This window comes from Diachasmimorpha longicaudata, chromosome 1 (assembly GCF_034640455.1).
Source record: "Diachasmimorpha longicaudata isolate KC_UGA_2023 chromosome 1, iyDiaLong2, whole genome shotgun sequence".
In the NCBI taxonomy this organism is placed as follows: Eukaryota; Metazoa; Arthropoda; class Insecta; order Hymenoptera; family Braconidae; genus Diachasmimorpha; species Diachasmimorpha longicaudata.
In genome coordinates this window covers 1-26898 of record NC_087225.1, presented here as the reverse complement: position 1 = coordinate 26898, position 26898 = coordinate 1, and the positions used below count along the sequence as shown (strand labels likewise).

Sequence of the window (26898 nt, the reverse complement as noted above, 5' to 3'; positions counted from 1 at the left end):
ATCTTCTGAATGAAAAAATTTCCATTAATTCATTAATGTTGCTAATTACTAGGAAATTTCACTCAACCAATGCCATAATGAAAATGATAATTAAACTTAGTGCAGAAAAATTCTAATCCGAAGTTGAAAAAAAATCCCTCAATTTTCCTGATATTTCATTGATATTTTTCTAAATTAAACATTTCCAATTACACAACTTTCAGAATTTCTAGTGGAAAATTAGTAACAGTCCCATTTCGTGAATAAATGAAAGTAAAAACTTGAGAATTCGCCAAAGCTTTTACAGGACATCTAAAAGCTGGAGTAACTGAATTGGAAAATAAAATGATCCCGTACAAAAAATGAGGCGAAACTATTCGTTTTAATTCAGCATAAAATTCCAATTTCCGCCGCAGAATACCACAGTAAGAAATATCCCCTCTGTAACGTTGCATAATAAACCTAAAACTTTTACTTCTTCATCCTGAATCTCCAGACGGTCGACTAAGAATCTACTTCCCTTTGAAAATTGGGAGAGATAGCCAGTCAGGTGTCTCACAAACCTGCAAGGGGAACAAAAAGAACGATTCACCTTGCCGTCGAAACATTCCTGTCCTCTATTTCCCACCTATCCCTTTTTTTATACAGATGCAAGCTGATGGGGGAGTAGGTCGAGTTCTTTCCCCGATGAGAAACCTCGAGACACCATCAATAATCCGTGGATCCCCCGACGATTTCAAATAATAGAATTGTGTTCGAATAAAATTCCAAATTTATCGTTTTTTATACAGGACAAGATCGAATCAAAAATCGCAACGAGTTGAAACGATTAAAAATTTACACGTCCTAGACAGTATTTATTGTTAAACTCAGACTAAATGCAGAAAAAAGGTCATCTTTTACGGCGTTGAAACCAATGATTTCATTATTCACAGATTATATCGATCTGATATACATTTAAGTAATAGTATGTGCCTGCTAATTTTTGCGTTCACACAATAATATTTTTAATTTCTTTTAAATTCGTAATAACGTTGGACTCTTTTTAGAGCAATGTCAGTTCTGTTGAAACGTGAAAAACTCACTTGAATCAACGCTGCAACAGGAATATGAACTAGCTGTGACAACAAAGGCTGATTTACTAATAAAGAAAATACGTTGTCACTGGAATTAAAAAAATCTCTCTGTCGAGATGAATAATCCCTTTCCTTTGAAAATTCAATGATCATCGACTTTCTTTAAACTTAATTCATCCTATTGAATTTTACCCTGCAATATTTTTCATCCACTGGACAAATTTTACTTGACACAATTTTAAATACAATGTTTTATACTGTTTTTAGACTTTTATAGCGAATTACAATTCCACACGGAGAGTAGAATTCTTTAAAACTTGAGTGTCTATTTTGTAATCTGCCAATTAAAACAGTAATCAATGAAAATGGTACTGCGCTAAACGTTCCATATTTTTTTTGGAACTTTTTGGATTTTTTCCTGAAAGTTCACTGAAAAAGTGCGTAACTGTCCGGTAAGTTTTTCTCGATATTGTTTCGACTGGCAGATTACGAAAAAGATACATCATTTTTCAAGAATTTTGTAAAGGAATAATAGTTTAACTACTGGAATGATTCATTTAATTCCTTGAATTGTACGAAAAGGATAGCCCGAATGGAAATTCCGCGGGAATTATTTTGAAAATGTTTCTCTAGTCTGCGGATATTTCTGTACTTATCCCCCAATTTATTTTCAATTGTTTTTTCCTTTTTCTACTCCCTGTACAGTGATTGGAACAAATTTGTCAAATTTATGAATAATGAAAATTGACTGAATTTCCTGAAAACGCAGATAAAGTCCTCGTTTATAAAGCCTCGTGCCTCGTTCTTTCTCCAATTTTCGTTTTTTTTCTCCCTGATTATCATGAACTTCACCTGCAACGAATTTCATTGTCAATATCCAACCCGGTGTTATACGATCCAACTTCACCGAATTCCTCTGGCCTCCGCGACGCCATGATCCAACTGCGTGATAGGGCAAATGCACGTAGAGTCAAAAATGCCCGGGCAATCTAAGGTGAATGCTCGCGATCCACTTGAGCGATAAGGCCGTCAGTCGAAAAATAAAAAAATCAACTTTTCTCTGCAAACACGGAGCAAAAGTCAATACCTTCCTCACCTCAAACTTTAATTAATTCCGTCCCACTTTATCCACTCTCTTCTCGCCCAATTCCCTGCACTCGAAATTCGCTGACGTCACGCCCAAAATTTCCCAAAAACAACAACTACCAAAAATAACGCACAAACCCCCTCCCCAGAAATCCTCTATTTCATCGCGAAGTGACCGAGCCCGCGCCCGAGTTGGCGAAAAAGGAGTGCAATCGCGTGAAAGACATCGACGTACGGGTAGCCATCCCTTAACCAGCTCCTACGTAATGCCCACCGTTAATTCTGCACTCTGGGCGTGGTGTCCCGTCGTACAAATACTGCACCCACCAGACAACCTCCGATGTCCAAACATTGTGAAAAAAAAAATAATAAAAATATAAATATCTCCTCCATATCTCCCCATTCCCACGCAAACTTGGAAGAATTTTCGACTCCTTTTCCCCAAAATTAAAGAGGCCAATAATTCAGCCGACGCCATAAACCTATGCGTGCGTGAATTTTCCTGCTTGAAAGACATTAATGCCAGTATAATTACATGCTCCCGCGGGGCCCGGGGCTGAAGAGGGTGAGGGGGGGGGGAGGGGGGAAATCGTACAAGTTTCATGAGACGTAGAGAAAGAGCTCTAGAAATTCGAGGGGGACTGGTGCAAGGGCAAACAGGAAGGCAGTTGAAAACTGGTCGAATAAAATGCGTGTTACGACGAAATTTTCGTAGTGCAGTTGTATGAGTGAGAAGAGGCCATTAGCACGAAAAGCCCGACTATTCCAATCTACGAGACTTACGAGAGAGGGAAAAGAAGGGGGGAGGAACGGTGTGTGGCGAAGGGGGGGGGGAGAGCCCACGCAGGGAGTGGTGAGGCCAAGTTTTTAGGAGTTATTTTTCCGCCACCCTAATGTGAAAAACACAACGAACTGCGTTCTCTCCCCCCTTCGTCCCTCACCCCACCACCACCACCGTGTCAATGACGCGCGGCTTTTCTGCCACGGATGCAGTCACGCGACTCTTCAGGCTCAACCCCAGATAGCCGCCATGAAAAAAAAATCATGGTAGTGGGGATGGGTTTTCCGTTCAACCTCTTTTCAGAATTCGTGCGGGCGTTTCACATTGGGCCCCATACGCATTAGATGCGTGCGCTGCGCATTGCGTGCACAGGGTAATAGACAAGGATGTCTAAAATGTTCTGTCCCCCCCCCCCTCACCATAACTATTTTTTTTTCACTATTTGGTTGGGTTTTCCATCTCTCTCGGTCTTTCATTTTTCCAGTGGAAGTCTCCGGCAGTGGGGAAAGGCAATTTTTCCCCTCTTTTTTTTCTTGCGTTCTCTGTCTGTCTTTTTTTTGTCCCACTCAATCGCCTATTTCGCCCTCAACCTTTCCCTGTTCTCTATTGCCATCCCCGAAAAATCCCTCGCGCGGACACTGCGTTTCCCAGGCCCTAGACCCTCAGCTCGATGTTCCTAATGCGGCACTTAAGCGCCTGTCGTTATTCGCGCAACATCTTGACGTTAATTCGTGCGGGTCTTTCTATTTTTCCTGGTTTTTCGTCATTGTCATTCAGTTTTTAAAAATTTGTGATCATTGCATTTATGCAGATTTAGTTATTCGGCCCAGTAAATTATCTTGGCGCCGATGATTCTAAGGGTCATGTTGTTTACTTCCTCGAGTCTATTTTAGTACTGCTGTTTTTTTTCTGCTGAGAAGTGCGCATCGCCGAACTCAATCGTGTCTTTGGGATGTGAGTATTACGATTTTTCTGGTGGTGTTTTATTCAGAAATAATTCGCTGTATGTGGTGATATGTAACACGGGGCTTTTGAGCAATTATTTTGGTTTATTAGTCCGCTTTTGTGATGTGTTTTCGGATGTCATTGATATTACACGTGCGAATGATATCCTTGAGTGGAGAAACCTTCAATCATACTGTTTACGACTTTGAAAACACGCAATTGCGTCGATAACGCAATATCCACGTGTTGTTTTTTTTTCTTTATCTGATGTATGAATTTCAATAGAAGACGATCGGCATAAATAAAGATAATAATTTTTACATTTTGGCGTGTTTATTTTATTAACCGTGTTCAATCGCTCTGCATGAACGAGATCTTTGCGTGGGAATGGAAATAATGGTCATGTTTTTTGGTGAAACTAAAGGTCAAAATCATTGAGTTTTAGTTGTGAACAGTCAAAAATTATTACACTTTGGTGTGGGATTTTTTAGAATTTATTCATCAGTAGAGATTAGTCTCAACTGATTTTTCTGCAAACTATTTTTGGAAATGACACGTCAAGTTTTTTTTCCCGGTATTGTTTGCTTATTATTTGATCATTTAATGGTAGGATGAAAATGTGGGATATTTATGCATGAGAATTTTGAGAGGAAGAATCGCATGAGTCTTGGTTATGTAAAGTAATCAATGTCTATGGATTTTTATTGATTTTAAAGCAGTGTATTTTTACATAGCCCTATTCCAAAGCTTCACGCTCAATTAGAATGAATTTTCCAATCATATTTCAGGATTAAATATTATTTTAAGGATTAAAAAACGTGAAGGAGCCATTTTGGCCATCCCCTAATGAATTAAATTGTTTTTAATCATCAAATTCGTTTATTAAATGGAGTGCGAAATGTTTATGGATATTCCAATGAAAATACTTCAAGTATAATTTCCCTAAAATCCTAGTGGATGTCTATTGCAGTTTCAATAGTTGGCCCGTTTTTTCAAATATGAGTTCAGTGAGCAATATTGAAGGAAAAATCAATAGATCTCATATTTTATAGCCCGTGATATACTGACGTCTGAGATCTTTCTGGATACAGACATTTAATATTCTTCAGTTGAAATTTTTATTGAGAGTTGTAACAAGACGGAAATAAAATAAATTCAACGTCACCTGGTTTTTTCCTGAAAATGCCTCAATAAGCTAGAATATCCAGACATATAAACATTTTTTTTCTCCACGAGGTGGACGGAGAGAAAGTTTATCAAAAAAATCTACTAAAAATTCAATTTCAAATACTCAAAAAACCGCGAATGCCAAAAAATTCCCGAAAAATTCTAATGCCGCTAAAGGAAAAGTTCTCAAATTGTACATATCCACCAGCCCTGGAATTTTCATTGTCGTCACTTTATGCCTCTTCTTTCCTATGTTATCCCCAGAATTATCCAAAAAAAAACATCTCTCACTCCAAAATCGTAAATCTAAAAATACGGATATATTTAGACTGCAAGTGAAAGGCTATGTCTTATCGCCAATGCGTCAAATTCCAAAGTCCCTCTACAATCACCCGACAATTAGCCATTCTCCATTGACCGAGTTTCATTCCAAAAAATTTCAGTCCACCCAAGAGATAAAAATGGAGGCATCCTCATCAGAGCAGCAATTCTGCCTGCGTTGGAACAATCACCGAAGAAACTTGTTAACAGCATTCAGCGAATTATTTCACAACGGTGCATTCACAGATGTGGAGCTCCTCGTGGAGGGTGAAACATCCCTGGTGCCCTTCAAATGCCATAAAATGGTCCTAGCAGCATGTTCAAACTACTTCCAAGAGATATTCTCGTATACCCCCACCGAGCAGTATCCAATAATTGTCCTCACAAACGTCCGCGAAGCGGAGATGAAGGCAATTCTAGAGTTCATGTATCAGGGAGAGATCAGCGTTTCCCAGGAGGAGATGACGGATATATTCAAGGTGGCTCGTCTGCTGAAGATCAAGGGTCTCGCTGAGTATGAAAAATCACATCATTCTCGTGGACATTCGGTGTCACCACCTCCCGCTATCAGCAGTACAGAGCGAATTGTCTCATTTGGCAATGAGAGTGTTCACAATGACTATCGTTCACCCCCGCATTCCACGAGTTCATCGTCATTTTACTCACCATATGGTAAAGCATCGGCTCTGGTACACAATCCGGCTGCTCACATTCCACCCACAGGATGGAGTCCACTGACGAGTCTCTCATTAGCCGCTCAAACGGTCATGAATACACCCTTGACACCTCGAGCTGCTGCACTCTTCCCGGGGGTCTACGAAACCGAGGCCAATCATCTCCGCAAACAGATGAGCAATTTGATGATGAATCGAGACACTCCGATACTGAGGACGGTCCTGGGACAGGGACAGGCGGACAGCTCGCAGGGGGTGCCGGTTATGCATGGCGATAGTCATGATGTTTATCGCAGCTCTAGCAATGGGTCTGCTCATGATGTGAGTGATGATCGAAAAGCCAGTGTGGATTTGTCACAGGCCCGGAGTAGCAATGGACACAGCCCCTACGCCACCGATATCTCGGTCGATGAGTTTGATAAGAAATCGTCGGGCCAACAAAATCGAAAGAACAGTGAGTAGTCTTGGAATTTCTGGAGCAGTTGATTATTTTGAGAAATGAGTCGAAATATTTAGGAGTGAACGGTTAGGGGGGGGGGGGGGCGGGGGGAAGCGGATGATTAGAAGGGTTGTGAATTATTTATGAGGAGATATCATCACTTTACAAATCAATTTGTAAGAAGAATCGATGAGTGAAAAGAAACTGGCAATAACCCTTTGAATAATGAGAAGAGCCAAATTCAGATTCCATATTTCTATAAAACATCTTCGACTGAGGTTTTGTCTATACAAGTTTTGGGTACAAAATTCTCTTCCCCTTTCTGCGCGAATTTCCCTCAAGAAATCTCGGCATCTCATTACATATGTTGAAGAAATTTAAGCAATTGATTAATCGGTAGAGAACACTCATGTTCTTACTGATTTTCTCCCCATTGACAAATTTCCGAAATCATAAACAAATAACAATAATACTCGTGCAAAATCCTCAAGAGATTGCTGATAAATCCACGGGAAGACCTCTTTCCTAACAGATTATTGATATTACTTTTGCAGAAGAGTGGAAGCGTTACAAGCAATACACGAAAGAGCACATGGAAAAGGCGATTATAGCAGTGCAGGGTGGTGAGACAGCTTTGAAAGCCTCCAAAGCGTACGGTATTCCCTCCCGCACGCTCTACGATAAAGTAAAGAAAATGGGAATCACAACCCAGAGGAATATTCGACGTCACAGGACAAGCAGTGGTGCTCACTTTCCCCATGGAATAGGTGGCAATAGAAATGGAAGTATTTACCGTGGTATGTCAGATCATGACACGGAGACCGATTATGGCAGAAGTATGATGGAGAGTTCTTCGGCTCTGTTGGACATGGCATATGGACACAGCCGTGAACAAACTGAGGATCCGGATGCGAGCTTGGACAATTCACGAATAAGTACGAGCCCCGATGAGGAGCATCGAGAGGAAATGAAGTATGACACTGACGATCACGTTCAGGATTTGTCGATAAACCGTAGAAATGTCATTGTCCCACCCTCAAATCTTTCCGTAAAGGAAGAAAATGATGATGACGCCTCGAAGAACTGATTTAAGTGAAATTACATTATTTTCGCAAGACTGAAGAGGCTTTACGTCTTCTCTCTCTCTCTCTCTCTCTCTCTCTCTCTCTCTCTCTCTCTCTCTCTCTCTCACTCGACTTTTATTTCTTCTTTTCTTTTCGAATTTAATTTCAAGAGAGTGAGAATGGTATCGTGGGTATCGCGCGTCTCTAAAGCCCTCGCTTCTGTCTGTAAAGCATTTAAAACAGACAAGTTTCTTCGTTTAATGAAATGAGAGGATATAAATATATCGGGAAAATACTGTTTAAGAACGATTGTGATGATTATTGAAGTGATTGATTAATAGGTGGTGAAACGAGTATTTGTACTTCGGGTATTTTGGGCGAGTTCGTAACAAGAGATATTGTAGTCTGCTTTTTGAGAGCTTATTCCAAAAACTGAAGTATCATCAGAAGAAAATTTTGAACGCAAGACAGTTTGAGGGAAAATAATGATAGATAAGTATAGGGGATATGTTTGGTGATGGATGAAATATTAGATATAATTGACGGGTACTGTGAAGATCAGTGGTATAATGCGATCGTAAAATTTTGGAAAACTATCTAGCATTTTCGATCGAGTACATTGAAATATTCGATAGGATAAGTCAGAGAGATTCGATTTTAATGTGCAACTCATTTTATTGAAAGGTTTTCTATGGAATTTTGTTGGGATAAATTTGATACATTTTTGTCGTTTTTTTAACAAGAAAAATAGAATTGAAATGGCTGGGAGAGTTTAAACCAAAGAAATTCGATAGAAGATGGCGGGGATTATGCGAGGGATTTGACACAATTGATGCAGCAAATTATTAAATATTGTTTTGTTGATTTTTTAATTATTGGGAGTGCTGATGAGAATCATAATATAGTATTCGATAAAATGAACATGTTGCTCCAACAAATTCCTAGATAAATTTGATTCCCTTATTAGATCTCGATCTCAACCTTCATTTATCTAATAGCGAAATAGCAGTCATCTAAGAAGACAATCGACGGGAGAAATTCTTGCGCACTACATAGTCGTTTTTCTTGAACTGTAAATTTTCATCAGCACTTTCCGTAATGAGAAAAACTGATAATATGAATGAACAAAAGTTGATTGAGAAATGGTAGTTGAAAAAAAAAAATTTTTTCTGGAATTGTTTCAATCACTTCTTGTTTAACTTGTCTTTTTTTACTTGATCGAATTCAGTAATCGACTTTGACACATCAGTAGAATCGATAAAAGATCAATGAAAAGTTTACTAAGAATCCAATAGATTTTACTGATGAATTCGCTAGATATTTCTCTTAAATTTTGTCGTGCGTAAAATGCTACAGTTCGACGCTAGAAACGGCTTTATGCGACGATGATAAATCCAAAATCATCATAAAAATGAGTTAAAAAACTCGAAAAAATAACACTTATGGTATGTTAATGTTTTCGCTAAAACGACAGTTGAAATATTGATTTTGTTTTTAGAAAAAAAAAATCATAATATTAAACTCTAGAATTTAGGGAAAAAGAAAAGGAAAGAAAATTGAGTTGTGGCCCTGGGATACAGTTGCAATATATTGCTCAATATGCATTTATAGATAAATTGTAAATGTGAAATGGGACCAATCAGCCTCTACAATTTATAAGACTGATACCTCGGTTATGTGTTATGCCATTTCATTGAGGGGTAATAGCCTATTGTACCGAGAACAGTTACCACTACTGGAGCATTACAAAATACTAGTTATTGTGACGTTACCACTGTGTCTTAGTGCATGAAAAGTTAATATTTAAATTATAATTATTTGACGATACGACTGTTACGGCTGATACAGATAAAGAGAAATAATTGGCCGTTCAATGGTTGAAACGAAAAAGAAATTTCATGTACAACATCACTTTACAATCTATCGTACTCTTTAGGTTAAAGTATAGAGAAATATTCTAATCTTGTTATTCACAATATTTTAAAAGTATCTTTTTTTTTTATTATTCGAACTTCTTTTCAAAATTTAAATGAGAGTTCATCATTAATCAGTAAGATTGATTCAATTGTTAATCAGTAGATAGTTGGAAGAGACAACCTCAGGAAATGAGTACAAATACGTACAAACTAAGTGCCTATAGTTTGTAGTTCAACAATACTACCTCAACAATGTTGTTATACCCCGTATTCGCACAAAATAATCAGTCGATTATTTTCAAGTTGTCTATTCTCTAGTAAATAAGTTCACAAAAAAATGGATGCCTTATTAGCTTGTCGTTGTTCTTTTAAGTAAGACTGATTCTTTTTATCATTTTGAGTTGTGTTTTTTTTTATTATTGAATATCGTACGTACTGAGATGACAGTGTTGTGTGAAGTGAAATACAGCACTACTGCGCACAGTCGAGGAAGATGCACTTGTAATGTTTTGGCAAAAGATTTAAATAATTTTGAATATATATTATAACTCATATATCTTGTTATTCAATATACATATATAAATAAAGTAGCGTATGTACGAGAAGAACATGTGAAAGTAATTCATTCAAGATTGCAGTCAACTATCTCATTATCCATAATATTTTTTTTCAATTATTCATCTTTCTGATAAACCAAATGGAGTGGCTATAGTTTAACAGATTATTTTCATTACGCTATTGTATTCAATAGAAAATTTCAACGGAGCTCGACATTTCTATAAAAGTTATTCCTCTGTGATATTTTTTACAAAACTCGTTCAGTTCAACGTCCACTAAATTTCTTTTTTGCTTAATTTGTTTCCTCGAAAGAGAAAATAAAATGGAAGGAATGAAACTTATGAAATTACGAATCTAATCTATTATTCATAATATTCCTAGACTATCTTTTCCTCCTATTCACCCATCTCCCCATCTTCAAGACCGAAATGCTCTCTCGCAATTCACCACTTCTTTTTAATTGCTATCACATATCAACCCTCATTAATTCCGCCGATGAATGCACCGTGTGTCCCATCAGACGAGACGGATCTAGTAACAGTGCCATGAGAAAATCTAGCGTGTGAGTGGGTAGCAACGTAATATAGACGAATTGACCGGGATTCGATAGCCGAGTGGATTCTCCCCAATTCTCTCAATCCACCCAATAGTTTGTTCCTCTTTTTTTTTCTCATCCCTCTTTCCCCGTTTCGTCCTCCGAGATAGTTGAAGCTAACCCACACCCCTCGTTCAGCACACATGCGGAATCGGTGGGAGCATAATTATGAGCTTGCGCACAACTGGGTTGAAATGGGTAAAGGGGGTAATAGAGATTCCCGTCCCGTGTACCGTGGGACGAGCTAGCCCCGGGTATCCTATCTGTATAGAGCCACGAATGAACGCGCAGTCGAAATCTCGTTTCCCCACACGTTAACATTAGTCTTTTTACACACTTTCTTGTGCTTCCGCCAGTGCAACCAAGAAACCCATCTCCAAAATTCATGTTCACATCTTGAGAGACAACAGTTGTATGAGATATTTGGGAAATATTTTGATACAGAGTTGCGATAAACTGATCAACAAAATTGTGATAGTTCAGGAACATCAAGTTTCGCGAAGAATTCTCAGGGTAAATACGAGTACTTGGAGAAGCCTGGACTTTATACAGTGATATGCCAAGGCATGCGCCGTAAACATAACAAGATTGATGTCTCACGAAGCGCAGGTATTATTTTTTTCCCTCCGTTTTCTTACTCTCACCACGTTTTTATCATTGAGCGTTGAGATTGTTGAGGGATTATTTTAGATTCTAGGATTGGCGCTTCTGAGCTTGTCCTGGGTGGTCCTGGGGGAGGATGGATTCAACAGTACTAATGAACCCATTCACTGTCCATTTGGCTGCATATGCTTGTCATCCAAACAAGTGAGTTTTTTGGGGGTAAAACGCTGCATTTTTACATATGATTTCGTTATTGAATTGAAGAGGTAGCGATTGAAGGGAATTAATGCATACAGATGTATTGGTGGACACAGACTTTGGATCAGTGCACGGAGAGAAAAAAAATTTCAAAAATTATCTGCCTGTTCTGTAATCTGTCAGTCAAAACAATATTCGGGAAAAATTACGGAGCAGTTACGCAGTTTTTCAGTGAACTTTCAGGAAATAATCCAAAACGTTCCAGAAAAAGTAGGAAACGTTTAGTGAACCAATGCGTAACTGTTCCGTAATTTCTATTGATTACTGTTTTGACTGGCATATTAAGGAACAGGCAGATAATTTTTAGAGAATTTTTCTTTCTGTATGGTAAAGTGGAAGAGCAATTCACTGGACGCAGGATATTTCTTTTCCACTTATGGAAATAATTGTTTATTTGGTTTTTATGACGGGAGTGGGGGAGGAATGTTGACTGAAAGTGATCTGGACCATCGGGGAAATCTTGGAGGATGAAAGAATTTATAAAAAGTGCATATGAGTGAGTGAAAGGATAATTAGTTGAAAAAAGAGGAGGGATTAAACCGGGCTGGCTTTTGCCAAAAAAATTGGTTATTGAGAAATGTTCAAATAGGTTTTGGCACTTCTTTGTTATTCGATAGTCCTATATGTATTTTATTTCATGCGGAAAATTTTTAACTATTAGCGATGTTGTTGAGCCCAGCAATGCTTGTTGAAGAGCGAGTTTATTACTCCCTCGGCTCACGGAAGAAAAAGTTTGAGGAAAATTAGCAAAGCGGACAAGTAATTGTAAAGCAACTGTGGTTTCCAAATAATTAGGGTTTTTCTGCATTGAATTATTCTTACCTCTTCCTACCCCATTGGAACAAAAAAATGATTTTGTTTTATACACGGAGAGAAAAATTCTTGAAAAACTATGTGCCTGTTTCGTAATGTGTCAGTCAAAATTAAGGAACAGTTACTCATTTTTTCATAGAGCGTTTTCTACTTTTTCTAGACCATTTTAAACTTTTTCCTGGAGATCGACTGAAACAGTGAGTAACTGTTCCGTAATTTTTACCGAATATTGTTTTAACTGGCAGCTTACAGAGCAAGCACGTAATGTTTCAAGAATTTTTCTTCCCATGTAATAACAGACTTCGAATGAGAAATTTATAATTTAACATTTATCATTAATCAGTTACTTCATCGACTGAAAACTTTGCAAAAGAACTGATAAAATATGGACATATCCAATTTAAAAGTAAATTTACATTACGCCCAGATTTATGATTTTTCCTCGCCCGAAAGCCATCTTTGATTCCAGTTGCAAATGTCATGGATAACAACGGTGATCAATAAAAAAATCTTCGACAGGTTTATCATCTGAAAATAAATGCTTTCACCGTATCTTAGATGTAGACGAAGACAAGTACGTGTATAATGCACATCAAGTACTAAAAGCTCTGGCGTCGTTCCATCAAAGATACGAGAAATCAATTATTTGTCGATAAAACAAGTCGTCATTAATATCTATCGTTCGGTAAAAGTTAGCTGACAACGTACGATCAGACTGAGGACTTTTCTACTGATAAGTAGAAAAGGAAATGAATAATCAACCGGGTCTCGACGCTGACCGCCGCAGGATTTATTTTACCATTTAAATTGCCAAGAATTATGGAGAATATTCACTTATTCATATTCACTCAGGGCTGCGGTTCCTGAATAAATTACAATGACAATTGACATTCTCTGATTTTCTGAACAGGTTTTGTGCAATATCGGCGGTCTCCGGGACATTCCATCATACCTCAACATGGCCATCGAGGATTTATCACTGTCGAAGAATGATTTTCGTATCATAGAATCGGATGCTTTCAGTGGTCTACGTTCATTGCGCAAACTCAGTCTAGATGGAAATAATATAACAGCTATCAAGCCATTCGCATTTCGCGGCTTATCCAGACTCACGGATTTGTCAATTCAGTACACACCACTTAACTACATTGGTAGTTACTCATTCGCAATGTTGCACAATGTGACACTCATACTTTTAGCCCACAATCGGATAAAGTATATAGATGAAAATTCATTTGCTGGAACGAGTAATATCAAATTAATTCTGTTGACTAATAATCCACTGATGACAATTCATTCGCGGGCATTTTCAGGATTAAATTACGTTGAGAGGCTTATATTTCCTTCGGGAATACGAGTCATCGAGCCCGATGCCTTCAATGGACTTCAGTACGTCGGTCTTTTAAAGTTAACATTTATGGATTTAAACAGTCTATTGCCCTTCACATTTCGCGGTCTCTGTTACATTCAAGTGTTGAATATTCAAGAGAGTGACCTCGGTACGATAAAACCCGATGCTTTTGCCGGATTGAGTCATATAGAGAGTATAAATATATTGAATAATAAAATTGATTCAATTCAGGAACTTAAGATAATCAACGAGAGTGCGGTTACTCTGTTGAGATTTCATGGTAATCATGTACTACATTCACCAAGAGCCAGAGATACAAGTTTACAGGTACAGAATATCTCAACACTTGGTAATTATTTTCCCTGTGATTGTCAGGTACATGATTTGTTTGGCAGTGACTTTGTTAATGACACTGTCAAGCAATTTCGTGAGGAGAATTACTGTATTTCACCGTTGGAATTTAATGGTAGCCCGATGAGTAATGTTGACTTTGATTCAATTGCCAAGTGTCACGACAAAGTTGTGCAGGATAATCTTGGCTCGTCCGCACAGACACATTCCGGGGTGAGAATGTTCTTTCTCGTTGTTGCGATTCTATTTAATGCTGTTCGATAAGCTTGAGCTTTTTGGGAGACAGTAGGGAAGTGGTAAAACTTTACAGAATTTGCGAATTTTCAAGGGTTTTTATATTGAAGATACCGAAGGACTTTCGATATTGTTTATTCCGCTAAATGTTTTCCTACTTTTATAGCATAGCTTGGGAGACTTTAGATGAGAGACATTTTATTTTAAGATTTTGAACATTTTAGAACTTTTTTATTTGTCTAATTTCAATGCATTGATTGATCAATTCCAATTATTCTAATTATTCCCAATATTATAATTATGTGTAAAACTTATTTTTAATGACGTGGCGTATTCATTATTTAACTGTAAAAATATTTGAATATCTCAAAATTTAAATGGTTTAATGTTAAGTCAATAACTGTCGGAATCGATGACGTATCGAATAATGAAACAAATTGAAACATTTTCCTCGATTCAAAATGGAATTAAATAAAGCATAAATACATTATAAACATTTTTGAAATAGAACTCTAATTGCTGCAAATTTCGAATTTCACGTTCACAGTTTACCACTTCGTTATTGGAATAATGGATTTGTAATAAAAATGATAAAATATGTATATATTGATTCAAAAATATTGAGAGAGAAGAGATGAAGTAGAAGACCAATTTACTGTATATTCAAATTTTTTGTTCCTCCACACAGAGAGAAAAGCTGGAAAAAATTGGAAAAGGTTAATATAACATTATAAATAACGAAGCAAAAAAATTATTAAATTTTATGCTGGCACAAGATGTAAACAATGAAATTGAAAACAAATATAGAAAATGTATTTCCCAACTTTTATCTCCGTGCACTCCTGAAAATCATTGTTGATTTTGATGTTAGTTATGCTGACTGTTATCAACATAAAGACTGGAAAGTGTTACAAAATACAAATGATAGCTTTCACTGAATCTTAGGTAGCTGAGAAATAATTTCAGAAGAAAACCTAAAGACAAGTGTGTATGCAACACATATCAACTACTAAAGGCTTTCGTGTGGTTCAACTGAACATATGGGAAATCAGTAACTCATCGATAAAGCGCATCATTCTTCATAAATTCATCGACATAACTGTCATTTTGTAATTCATAAGGAGAGAGGGGACATTTTTAATGATGAATGGAATAGCAGATGAATGATAAACATTATCTTGCGCTGGTCATCACTGGAGGACCATTTTTACGTGTAAATTGGTGAAAATTATGAAAAAAATGTTTAATTATTTATATTCGCTTGAGGGATGATCTCTGTGACGAGGGAAGTGGCTTTCCCGAAATAGATTGCAATTTCATTCAGTCTCGACATGGTGATAAAACTGAATAAATCAAGTATGAAAGTAGTTTGGATGTTTTTTTTATTCTCCCTTATTTATTACACCAACGATATTCAAGTATCTCCATGAACATGAATACAAACTAAAAAAAGAATCGAAAGATATGAGACATATATTCCAATGTGTCATAAAATTTCACATGTATGAGGATGAAAAACACGCGGCAAAATATACGTCGAATATATGATTCATCCAGTGATCGTATATTCTGCGATATGTTTTCATGTTTTCATCTCCATGCCGTATGGAGTGATATATGTATGTATGTCAACACCGTAACCATACGACCAAAGGGGCGTAAGGGCGAAGGGGCATAAATGAGGTCGTTGCTTGTCATGCATGACATTGCCTATATAATTCTTCATATACAATTTAGAGATTGTTATGGATTAATTTGCCACATTAGATTCGATAATATACGGAACGTAACACGACTGACCCATTTTTCCCGGCGGATCGATCGATGGGGACTCGGTAGGAGACCGATTAGTGCACTACATTAATTGTTGGTTAGTTTTTGATCGATTATTATAGGACGATCGGCCACTTAACGATCGAAGATCAATTGGTCAATCGTTAATTTATCGACAATCAACGAATCGAATCACTATTGCAGTTCATTGGCTGATGAATTCGAGCGCTTATCGTCGCGGTTTTTGGAAAACTGCATGATATCGATAGATATTTATGTTTTAGTTGTTCTTCATTGAGTTTAACATATGTCTAATGTATCAGGGTTCATGTTTTACAACGCACTGATGTTTGTCACAATTATATTTCGTTTGGATGTCTGCAGTCGAAGATCTTAACGAGACCGGTAAATTGAATGAGACCAGTAAACCGATTGAAATGATACATACCGATACCGATACCGATTGAAATGATACATGAATGGTTTCATTTATGTGATGAATAGTTGACGACTAGTGTCGACAAACAATAAAATTCAATTCGTCAACGGAAAGCACCTCTCTATCTGAAATAAGTTGCAATCAAAGAATTAAGAATTCAATTTCAAGAGACAAAAAGATTTATTACCCTTTATTTTAGAATTATTGTGAGCATTAATTATTTATGACGCTTTGTTTTACTTTTCTACGACATTTGTTTATAAATTAATTGTGATTAGAAGGTCTGTCTTGGCTCTGTTGCAGAATACTCTTATATTTCTTTTTATGTTCCTGAAAAAATATAAAAATGGAGAAGTTGCATCGACTCAAAGGAGTGTTGACTCCAAGTGACAGCGATCGACATCTCGTGGTCCGCTGGTGAAGTTGTCATGACATCCGCGGAAGAGGGAATCAGCATATTTCTTATCAACTGTCACCGGAATAGGGAACTTGCATGATTTTTTTTCTTTTTACATAGTTAATGGCCCTAATAATAGATTTTTCATGAAAAAACATTTAAAAAATCGTTTAACAATTAATTATCGATTTTTCAAAAAAATTAATTTTCAAATGCTCCAAAAGCTTGCATGACGTTATCAGGCGGGTCCTATACTTCCTCATGTGGCGCCATCCACCAGATCATAGATTCCTACCGTCGGTATATCAATCTGAACGTATAATTACATTTTTAGGATTTTTAGCAATGAGTTATTTAATCCTCGAAACATACCAGCCGGCTTTGACACCTCTGTATTCCGCACTCTGATACAAATTTGATCTTAAAAAAACTGCGAGCATTTCAACATCCACTTTTGGTAGACTCTGAGAAGACACTTTTTCAAAATTCCCTTCCATTATCGGTCTCATTTTTCACAGCACCAAAGAAATTCACTTCACGTAAAAACTGCTATTTATTTATATTTAACAAGATAACCTCTGCTGTATGTTGACACCGGCTGCATTTAGAACAACATCAGTGCTGTCATCTCGCGACTGCGATAAGAACCCAGAGTCACCGCCTGATGACGTCACGAACGTTAAAACGTGATTCAAAATTATGCAATTTTCGATTGATTGTTAAAAAAAAATGTAAGCCGTCATGGGACGCCTGGCAGATGTGAAACATCGTGTGTGTACAAGTACTATGCATAGAAGATGATATTATTACAGGAATTAAATATGGCCTAATGAAAAATTGAAGTATTACGAATTTCTTACAGAAAATGGTAGCTTTATTTGATAAACATTTATTTACATATGATATAAAAATTCGCTATTAATATCAAGTGGCCACAATTTAAATATTTTCATCTGTGACTTCAGTAATAGTTATATTCGATGTTTCCTCTGCCGGTATTACTGTGACGATTGGTCGATGATAACTAAAGTACGTTACAAAAGTATTGGATGAAACATCATCAAGATATCTCACAAATATAGCATCTATTGTTGTTCCATATTAAAAAATATAAACACACATTTATATTTATTAAAAATATAAATCTGTTAATAAAATCTAAGATAAAAATTAAAATAGTCTGGTACTATTCGATTAATCAAGTCTTACACAACATTGATAGTATGCCTTGTGTTTGAATGATCAGGGTGGCGTCCAGTTTCAATAAGAATATGTTGTGATCCCTGCGATGATTGTTGGGAACTGAAATATTTAAAAAAATATCATATTAAAATACACAAAAAAAAGAAAAAAAATTTTAAGTGTGGCTTCAATATACTCATGAACTCAAATCTTAGTTAATTATTGCAATATATGACTAAAGATTTGCAAATATAAATTTTATTAATAAGTTTTTCCATATTAATTCCTTCATGAATAATAAAAGAATAATTAATTGAAGATAATATTAATATAATTTATATAGATTATTAATATGATTAATATGAATATAATTAATTAGATTAAAAAAAAATTACATTTATGGACACTTGAAAAATACGATCTACTTACTAATGACTTGGTAGTATGCCATAGTGTAGTTTCACTTTCTTTGCACAAGGTTGATCACTTTGATCTTCTGAGTTATCACTATCAAATATAATTTTTTTTTAAATTGTTCATTTCTTTGATGTTACAAACGTTCTACTTTGTTTTACATCCTCTCCCGCCTCTCTTAAACTTTCCTCTCCGGCCTCTCTTCTTCTTTTCCCCCCCCGCCTCATGTACCTCATTTGCCGAAAGGGAGGGAAAAACCTTACTCGAGGGAAAACCTGCCCTGGTACAGTCGTCCTTTTGACAGCACTACCGCTCGACAGTGAAACCGTGAGATTAAAGCGCTATAAATTTTTTAAAATTTTGACCGCCGGTGCCCGGGATCGAACCCGGGTCGTTGGCTTGCGAGTCTAGCACTCTAACCGCACGGCCACTGCCGTCGGTTCACTATAACATATATTTTATTGTCAAAAATTAAAATGAAAAATTAAATAAAACGCAGGTATGTGTACCGTAGTAAACGGGGGGGGGGGCGTTTGTACTTGTTCAACTGTACAAATGATCAACTGTACAGAGAATTTTCAAACGTTGAGAGCACCACTGTGCAGGGATTCAACTGTCGAGACAAAAAGGTAAGCTGTACATGTAGCGCTGGGTCCAGATTAATTTAAATTTCGCGGACTAAGATTAAGCATATATAGTAACATCTACTGGCTATCAAGCTCAGGACATGACACGAATGTCTGAATGGCTGAATAAAGTAAATGGCGCTATTGATCGGCCATTTTAATCCGCGAGTATTTGAATTATTATTTCAAGATGAAATTTCAATGCCGTTGGAAAGGTTTGGAGAAAATCCAAAAGAACACCATAAGGACAAACCATGAACAGGGGATGAATAAATTGACTGTCGTGAGAAAAACCGTTGCACGAAGACATAAATCTCAAGGTGTTGAGTTTTAATCTAATTTATTACCCTCAAAACTCTGGATAAAGGCTGTTCTTTGTAAAACAAAAAATTTAAAGACAAAAGTCAAGTCAACGGTCACGGTCCCAAGTCGTGAAATCTTCGACACATGTGGGATCCATTGTTCATTGTTTTGTTGTACAAGGAGAAATCTCAAACTTTCCAAGAGGAGGACTTGCGTGCCCCACTTTTGGGGATTGGTGGGGGTTACTGGACCCAACCCTTAGGAGTTTATGTTGAGATAAGTTAGTTCTATTACAAATTTTCTGCTAGCAGCTTCTCTCCGTTAGTCTGTTCAATTAGTTTTTCAAGAGCTTAATAAGGATCAGTTATAAGAATAACTTTTGTATAAGGATCCAATTTACATTTAGTTTTTACCAAATAAAAGTGTTAGTGTGTTGTTCTAAGCCGTTGTGTTATTAATTTATTATTGAATTACCCAATAATTCAATTGCCCTCAACCTGGAGAAATCGATTTCGATGGAGTCCTCATTAGAGGCTTAGCGGCTGACAGATCCACCTTCAAAGTTTGGCGCTAAATATTTTCAATAGCGCCACTGTTCTACTGGTGATATTGTTAGGACATAACACGAAGGGTGGGGGGAGAGTCAGTGAGCTGCGCGCTACATGACATCAGTATGTCCTAAGATGGCGGCTGCACGTGCTCGTCACTTCCGGCGTCTCGTGTAATTCATTTAATAAAACGTCGAATTTGGATTATTAAAGTGGTTAATTAAATCTAAATTGTTTCGTGGAGTGTAGTTAACATATTGAGTATGTTTTTTAAAATATAATATTGAATTTTGAAGTGATTTGTGGGAACTGTGCATCAGGACTGTCGGCGTGTTTGTTGGTGGTTTCGCGATGACGCCTAATTTGTTTAATTATCCTGGAAATTTTCATTAAAAAACTGCTAAATTGGGTGTAAACGCATCCCTCCAGCAAAGTGTGTCTATTCAGTGGCATTGTTGTAATAATTAAATGCTCAATAGACGAATGAAAAATAAGCAGCGTAGCTAGAGACCTGAGTGGCAAACGGATCGAGCAGCCATGAGGGGCAGTTGTGCGTCTTCGTGCTTGTTGGTGGCTCAGTGATAACACGTATTTTGCTTAATAATTCTTAAAATTGTGATTTAAAAAACGATCATTGGGGTGTCAATGCATTCGCTCAGGAAAGTGTGTGCTATCCATTGAAATTTTTGAATAATTAAATGCTTAATAGGCGAGTGAGAAATAAGCAGCATATTTAGTGACCAGCGTGGCGAAGGGATCGAGGGGCAGGAGGGCGATCGCCAACGCTACGGGGAAACACCCAGTGATACGTGAAATTTGTTGAAAAAAAATGATAAATTAGTTGGAAATAAATTTGTGCAGTGACGTGGATGATATTCAAGACTTTTTTTTTATTGTGAATTGTTGAAGTCATCTGTGAAAAAGGAGGAACATTGGAATAAATAGAAGGCAACAAATTGCAGTCATCTCGGTGAGTCAGTAATTACACGACTTTTACGTTGAATCCATCATTTTTTTTATTACAATAGAAAGAATGATGGCGAGAGAATTTTTATTGAATGTTAATCATTTGTGAGAAATTTTTAACAATGTTGATGAGGACCATAAGGGTTATATTAGTACAGAAACTCTTTTTTGTTGAATGTTAATTATTTGTCACAAATGTTTAACGATGCTCATAATGAGCCCAGAGTCGATAAGTGTAATATTCGCTCGCTTTTTTGATCAAATTTTTTACAGTTCTATCTTTATAGCGCATTTCATACTATTCCATTCCTTTTTCTACATATTCCTGTCCGTATTTGAGCATACTATAACATATGCATGCCATTTTTCTTGCAGTAGCTGTTATTGCGTTTGGTGCTCCTAGTCGTTTTTTCAATCTTTTGTAATATGCACCCATCGCACTTTTACTATTTCCTCCAGAATGAGCAGCTATTCGCAAAGCATTTCCAGCACGATTAATGATTTCACGTGTTCTTGTGTTAAACACTTTTTCCCCTGTAACTATATTAGCAGAACTGAGTCCCAACCACGACGAAAAGTGCTTCTCTGTTGGCCATTTACTATGGTTTACATCAACTTCTGAAATTATGGTTTGTATACTTAATACATCAAATCCAGGAATTTTAGTGAAATCCATACCAGTTATTCGGTGCAGTTCCTCATACAAAGCAAAGATTGGCTTACTTTTGCTATTATTATTCTTTTGTTTACTTAGCTGTTTGCTTTCACAAGACTTTGTTTCAAACGTTTTGTAATGGGCGTCAATGTTTCTATCACACTCTGCTATTTTTTCTTGATAAATATACCTTTCTTTTTCGTCTTTTTTCTACTGTTACTGTTTTCTCTCCAGAAAGTAGTGCTCACTCTAACCACCTATCCCATACAGGACGGCAAAATTAGAACACTATCACGTTATGCTGCAACATTGCGCACCTTCTGCGAAACTCTATCAACCCTGCTCGAATGGATGAATAATTAACTCCTGTTAAATCTCCTGTTAGCTGCTCATATGTTATTCCTGTACTAATCGCTATTGCTCTCAGTTGCTGTCTCATGAATGCTTCATAGCTTCCTCCAACATCAGACGGCTCTGAACATTTTCTGTCCTCTTCTGGGTCTAAAAGCTGCATTGTTCCAGGTTCCAGTTCAGATACTGCTACTCCTTGCTCATTCGCTTCGGTTTCTCCTAAAATATTTACTTCAGGATCAAGTCTTGTAATAAATCTAGCAAACATCGCAGCAGTCTTCTCTCTCACTAATTCTGCATCATCGTATTGATCAAGCTCATAAAGCTTTAGCAGTATATTAGAAAGCCAAGGCTCCTCTCTAACTTGCCCAGGTCTTAAATGTTTATAAATATGTAAAAGATCATTTGCTGATACTCTCACTGATTCTCCAAATGAGCCTTTGCCTGGGTGTTCTCTAAATAAGTAATATGCCTCTCTTTGCCCAAGCTTGTTACCATTACTATTTGCTAAAGTTTGATTTGTTTTATTGTCCAAATGTTCAGACTCAAGTACTTGCAGTTGTAATGGCACAGAATATCTATCTTCCAGCTATCTCATTCGTATAAAACATTCTCCTCCCTCTATCATACTTCTGCATACTAGATCTCGTAATCCATAAAAATCACTTATTCCACAACTGTCTGCTTCATCTGTTCACTTTAGCCATAACTCTTGCATTTTCTTTCGAAATTCCCCATCTCTTGCTTTGATTGTGGTTTGATTCCTCTCCCAATAGCATTACTCACTATTGTATCAATTATCTTTGCTGCATATGGATTTTTTCTCACCATATCACGTGATCTACTCAATGCGGTCTGATGAAAACAACCTTGCCAGGTTATGGTTTCCACGTGATCTACTACGTAAAGTTTCAAGTTTTTGAGACAGCAAATTGTTTATATTTCCTAACTCTGGTTGAAAGGGAAAAAAAATCTTCTTCCTGAGGCCGCTCCATCCCTGAGCTGAGCTTTTTATCTTTGGTTTGTTGAACAGTTGTTTGAATGATTTCAGTAACATTACAAAACACCCTCGTTAGTACCAAAAACAATTTTCCTCTTTAGCTCTATTCCAGAAATCTTTAGCTCAGCTTTAATCCGTTGTCTTAAGCTTAGTAAATCATTTATATCTACTTCAGCATATCTTACAACATGGTCACCATAGGCAATTGATATCACTTGCTCTCCATTTTGCAGTTTCTTTATCGCTTCTTCGACTTGAATTCAATACTCTTTGTTGTACATCTTACTTCTCATTCAACCATCTACTTTATCTCATTTTTTTTTGTTTTTTTACTTTCTGGTTTTTCACTTAAACTATTCCATTTACTCTCCGGCCATCTGTCTATTCCCAGTGCCTGCCATCATATTTTGTGGTGTAACTCCTGCATATGCTGCCAATTGTCTGGCATCTCTAGAATCCTTTCTGTAAGGAAGCTCAGCTAAAATAGCTATTGTTGATTCCTCTTCTATTCCCGGGATAATTAATAAAAGTTGAAAATTTTTTAACAACTCTTTGTGTTGCTTTGATAGTTCACGTATGGAGCTATTTATTGTTTCTATTTTTTGTGTTATAATTATTGCAAGGTCTTCCCAAGCAGTTGCGAATTCTTTTGGCAGCCTCTCTTTTTTTTCTCAGTGATTTTTTACTGATGTCAATTCATCTTTTAACGCAACCAAGCAACGATAAAGATGTTTTAATTTTTTCTTTTCAGGAGAACGCGGTGCCCAGGGAGTTGGTTCATGCCTTTGGAAATAATCAGCGATAATTTCTGCATAAGATTTTATACAATAAGGAGCTCTTATCTTTTTTACAGATTTTATATCTAAGTACGCACTGAGAGTTCCTCCCTTCTCCATCTAACGTTTAAGCTTAAAACATTAGATGCTTTCTTCAAGATCCAAGTTCGCACAGATCATTTGATAGACCAACGCATCCCAAACCGAAAAGCTCTCACGCTTGTTATTTTTAATTAAATACAAGTGACTATATTATTAATTTAATGATAAAGAGTATGAAAATATATATCTATTGAAAAGTAGTGCTACTAGTCATAAAAAAATGACTTTACCATTGCAAAATACTGAAAACTCCTCACATGAACAAGATAGTCATTCGAGGAGTTCAGGTATGAAAAATCGTAAAACGAGTAGAAAACAGGGGCGTTCTGTTACAGACAAAGATGGTACCATATCAAAGAGGCTGCGCATGGATATAAGTGTTACTAGTAATGAAGATTCGGTATTTCCTAGTGATTTACAAGATCAACCTAGACAGGATTTGTCTAACGAAGAAATAAAATTTGCTAAAAGTGTGGTTGGTAGAGAAGGAACACCTGCATTTAATCAGTTTTTAGATTTTTTAATTACAGAAGAAGGGACAAAATATCTAGAAGTTCTAAAAAGAAAAGGAATAAATCTGACTAATATGGCCAGTGTTTTAGGTAGAGCAGGATTTAATGCTCCTAAAGCTTTTAAAGAATTATATGATCTTTGGTTTGATAAGCAAGAAAACAAAACACCATATTTAAAAACTCTAGAAAAAGAGGGGATAAATCTGTCTAATATGTCCAGTATGTTAGGTAGAGCAGGATCTACTGCTCCTAAAGCTTTTAAAGAGTTGTATGATCTTTGGTTTGATGAGCAAGGAAATAAAACACCATATTTGAAAACTCTAAAAGACAATGGAGTAGGTCTAGCTCGAATGTCCAGTATTTTGAATGGAGCAGGATCTAATGCTCCTAAAGCTTTTAAAGAGTTATATGATCTTTGGTTTGATAACCAAGGAAACAAAATACAATATTTAAAAATTTTAGAAAAAGAGGGGATAAATCTGTCTAATATGTCCAGTATTTTGAATGGAGCAGGAGCTAAAGCTTCTGCAGCTTTTAAACAGTTATATGATCTTTGGTTTGATAAGCAAGGAAATAAAACACCATACTTGAAAACTCTAAAAGACAATGGAGTAGATCTAGCTCGGATGTCCAATATTTTGAATGGAGTAGGATCTAATGCCCCTAGAGCTTTTAAAGAGTTATATGATCTTTGGTTTGATAAGCAAGGAAACAAAACACAACTTTTAAACACTCTAGAAAAAGAAGGAATAAATCTAGCTAAGATGTCCAATATTTTAAGTAGAGCAGGATCTAATGCTCCTAAAGCTTTTAAAGAGTTATATGATCTTTGGTTTGATAAGCAAGGAAACAAAACACAACTTTTAACAATTCTAGAAGAAAAAAAAATAAATCTAGCTAATATGTCTAGTATTCTAGGTGGAGCAGGATCGAATGCTCCTAAAGCTTTTAAAGAGTTATATGATCTTTTGTTTGATAAGCAAGGAGACAAAACACAATATTTAAAAACTCTAGAAAAAGAGGGGATAAATCTGTCTAGTATGTCCAGTATTTTACATGGAGCAGGAACTAAAGCTCCTAAAGCTTTTAAAGAGTTATATGATCTTTGGTTTGATAACCAAGGAAACAAAACACAATATTTAAAAATTTTAGAAAAAGAAGAAATAAATTTAACTAATATGTCTAGTGTTTTAGGTGGAGCAGGATTTAATGCTCCTAAATCTTTCAAAGAGTTATATAATCTTTGGTTCGATAAGCAAGGAAATAGAACACAATATTTGAAAACTCTAGAAAAAAAGGGGATGAACCTAGCTAATATGTCCAGTATTTTGCATGGAGCAGGGTCTAATGCTCCTAAAACTTTTAAAGAGTTATATGATCTTTGGTTTGATAAGCAGGAAAATGAAACACCATATTTAAAAACTCTAAAAGACCATGGAGTAGGTCTAGCTCAAATGTCCAGTATTTTGAATGGAGCAGGAACTAAAGCGCCTAAAGCTTTTAAAGAGCTATATAATACTTTTTTTGATGAACAAGGAAATAAAGAACAGCATTTAAAGCATTTTATTAAGGAAAAAGATGGGGAAAAAAGTTTTATGATGCCTAGTTTATCTGGTATTTTAGGTGGAGCAGGAGCTAAAGCTAAAGATGCTTTTGAAAATTTGCATAATGTTTGTTTTGATGACGAAGGAGAAAGAACAGGACTTTTAGATGATTTTTATAATGCAGGTTTCAGGCCAAGTAACTTATCCTCTATATTATGTGGAACAGGAATACGTGCTTCCTCTATTTTAGAAAGATTGCATAGGGTTTGTTTTGATGACGAAGGAAAGAGAACAGAACTTTTAGATGATTTTTATAATGCAGGTTTTAGGCCAGGTGATTTATCCAGCGTGTTGAGTGCGGCAGCGGATAGTTTAGAAAAATTTCATGATTTTTGTTTTATAGGAGAAGGAAAAGGGTATTTGAGGCATTTCTTAAAAGAAGGCTTTATGCCGGAAAACTTATCCGAGATATTGCATGGAGCAGGAGCTAATATTTGTTCTGCTTTAAAAGATTTTCATGATATTTGTTTTGATGAGGCAGGAAACAGAACGCAGCATTTAGATGATTTCTATCAGGCAAGTTTTAGACCGAGTGATTTATCCAGTATATTATCCATGTCAGGAAATAATGCCACTTATATTTTAAGAAATTTTCATAGATTATGTTTTAATAAAGAAAATTATTTGAATCACTTCTTAGCTGAGAAAGAACTTTTTACCCCAACAAATTTATCTAGGGTGTTACATAGAGTAGGGCTTAGTATTTGTCCTGCCTTTCAAAAATTGCATGATTTGTGTTTTGATAAAGCAGGAAGCAAAACAGATTATTTAAATAATCTTATCACAAATAACTCACCGAATACGATACTTAATACACTATATAAAACAGTTAAAAAAGTTAAAAAAGCTCCTTCTGCTTTCTTAGATGAGCAAAATATTAGTGAAGAAGATAAAATAACAAATCCAGGTCTTCATCCGAGTAGCGTATCTGGTAGAACGAAGCAAGAACAAAATTTGGGTAGTTTACAACAAGGTGATTCTAAAATTAAGAGAAAAACCCGGAAGGGTATCACTAACCAAAGTAAAATTTAAGACTCAG

The 26898-nt window shown here is 36.3% G+C and overlaps 3 protein-coding genes across 3 annotated transcripts; all 3 read left to right on the top strand.

Annotated features, from left to right (window-relative positions):
* Nucleotides 1–5330: 5330 nt before the first annotated feature.
* Nucleotides 5331–7574, top strand: LOC135167189 (longitudinals lacking protein, isoforms H/M/V-like). The gene is made up of 2 exons (XM_064130122.1): nucleotides 5331–6483; nucleotides 7023–7574. Exons 1-2 carry the CDS (start codon nucleotides 5394–5396, stop codon nucleotides 7553–7555), a joined length of 1623 nt encoding a protein of 540 aa, XP_063986192.1. The 5' UTR covers nucleotides 5331–5393; the 3' UTR covers nucleotides 7556–7574.
* Nucleotides 7575–10710: 3136 nt separating this feature from the next.
* On the top strand, nucleotides 10711–15570 carry LOC135161594 (insulin-like growth factor-binding protein complex acid labile subunit). Its single transcript, XM_064119303.1, has 3 exons — nucleotides 10711–11210; nucleotides 11292–11408; nucleotides 13186–15570. Exons 1-3 carry the CDS (start codon nucleotides 11193–11195, stop codon nucleotides 14239–14241), a joined length of 1191 nt encoding a protein of 396 aa, XP_063975373.1. The 5' UTR covers nucleotides 10711–11192; the 3' UTR covers nucleotides 14242–15570.
* A 4466-nt stretch (nucleotides 15571–20036) lies between these two features.
* Nucleotides 20037–26425, top strand: LOC135173133 (uncharacterized; the record flags this gene model as incomplete). The annotated part of the gene is given in 2 exon segments (XM_064139807.1): nucleotides 20037–20863; nucleotides 23617–26425. A coding segment is annotated over 1 exon segment (2462 nt), but the record flags the coding sequence as incomplete, so codon positions are not given.
* Nucleotides 26426–26898: the final 473 nt, after the last annotated feature.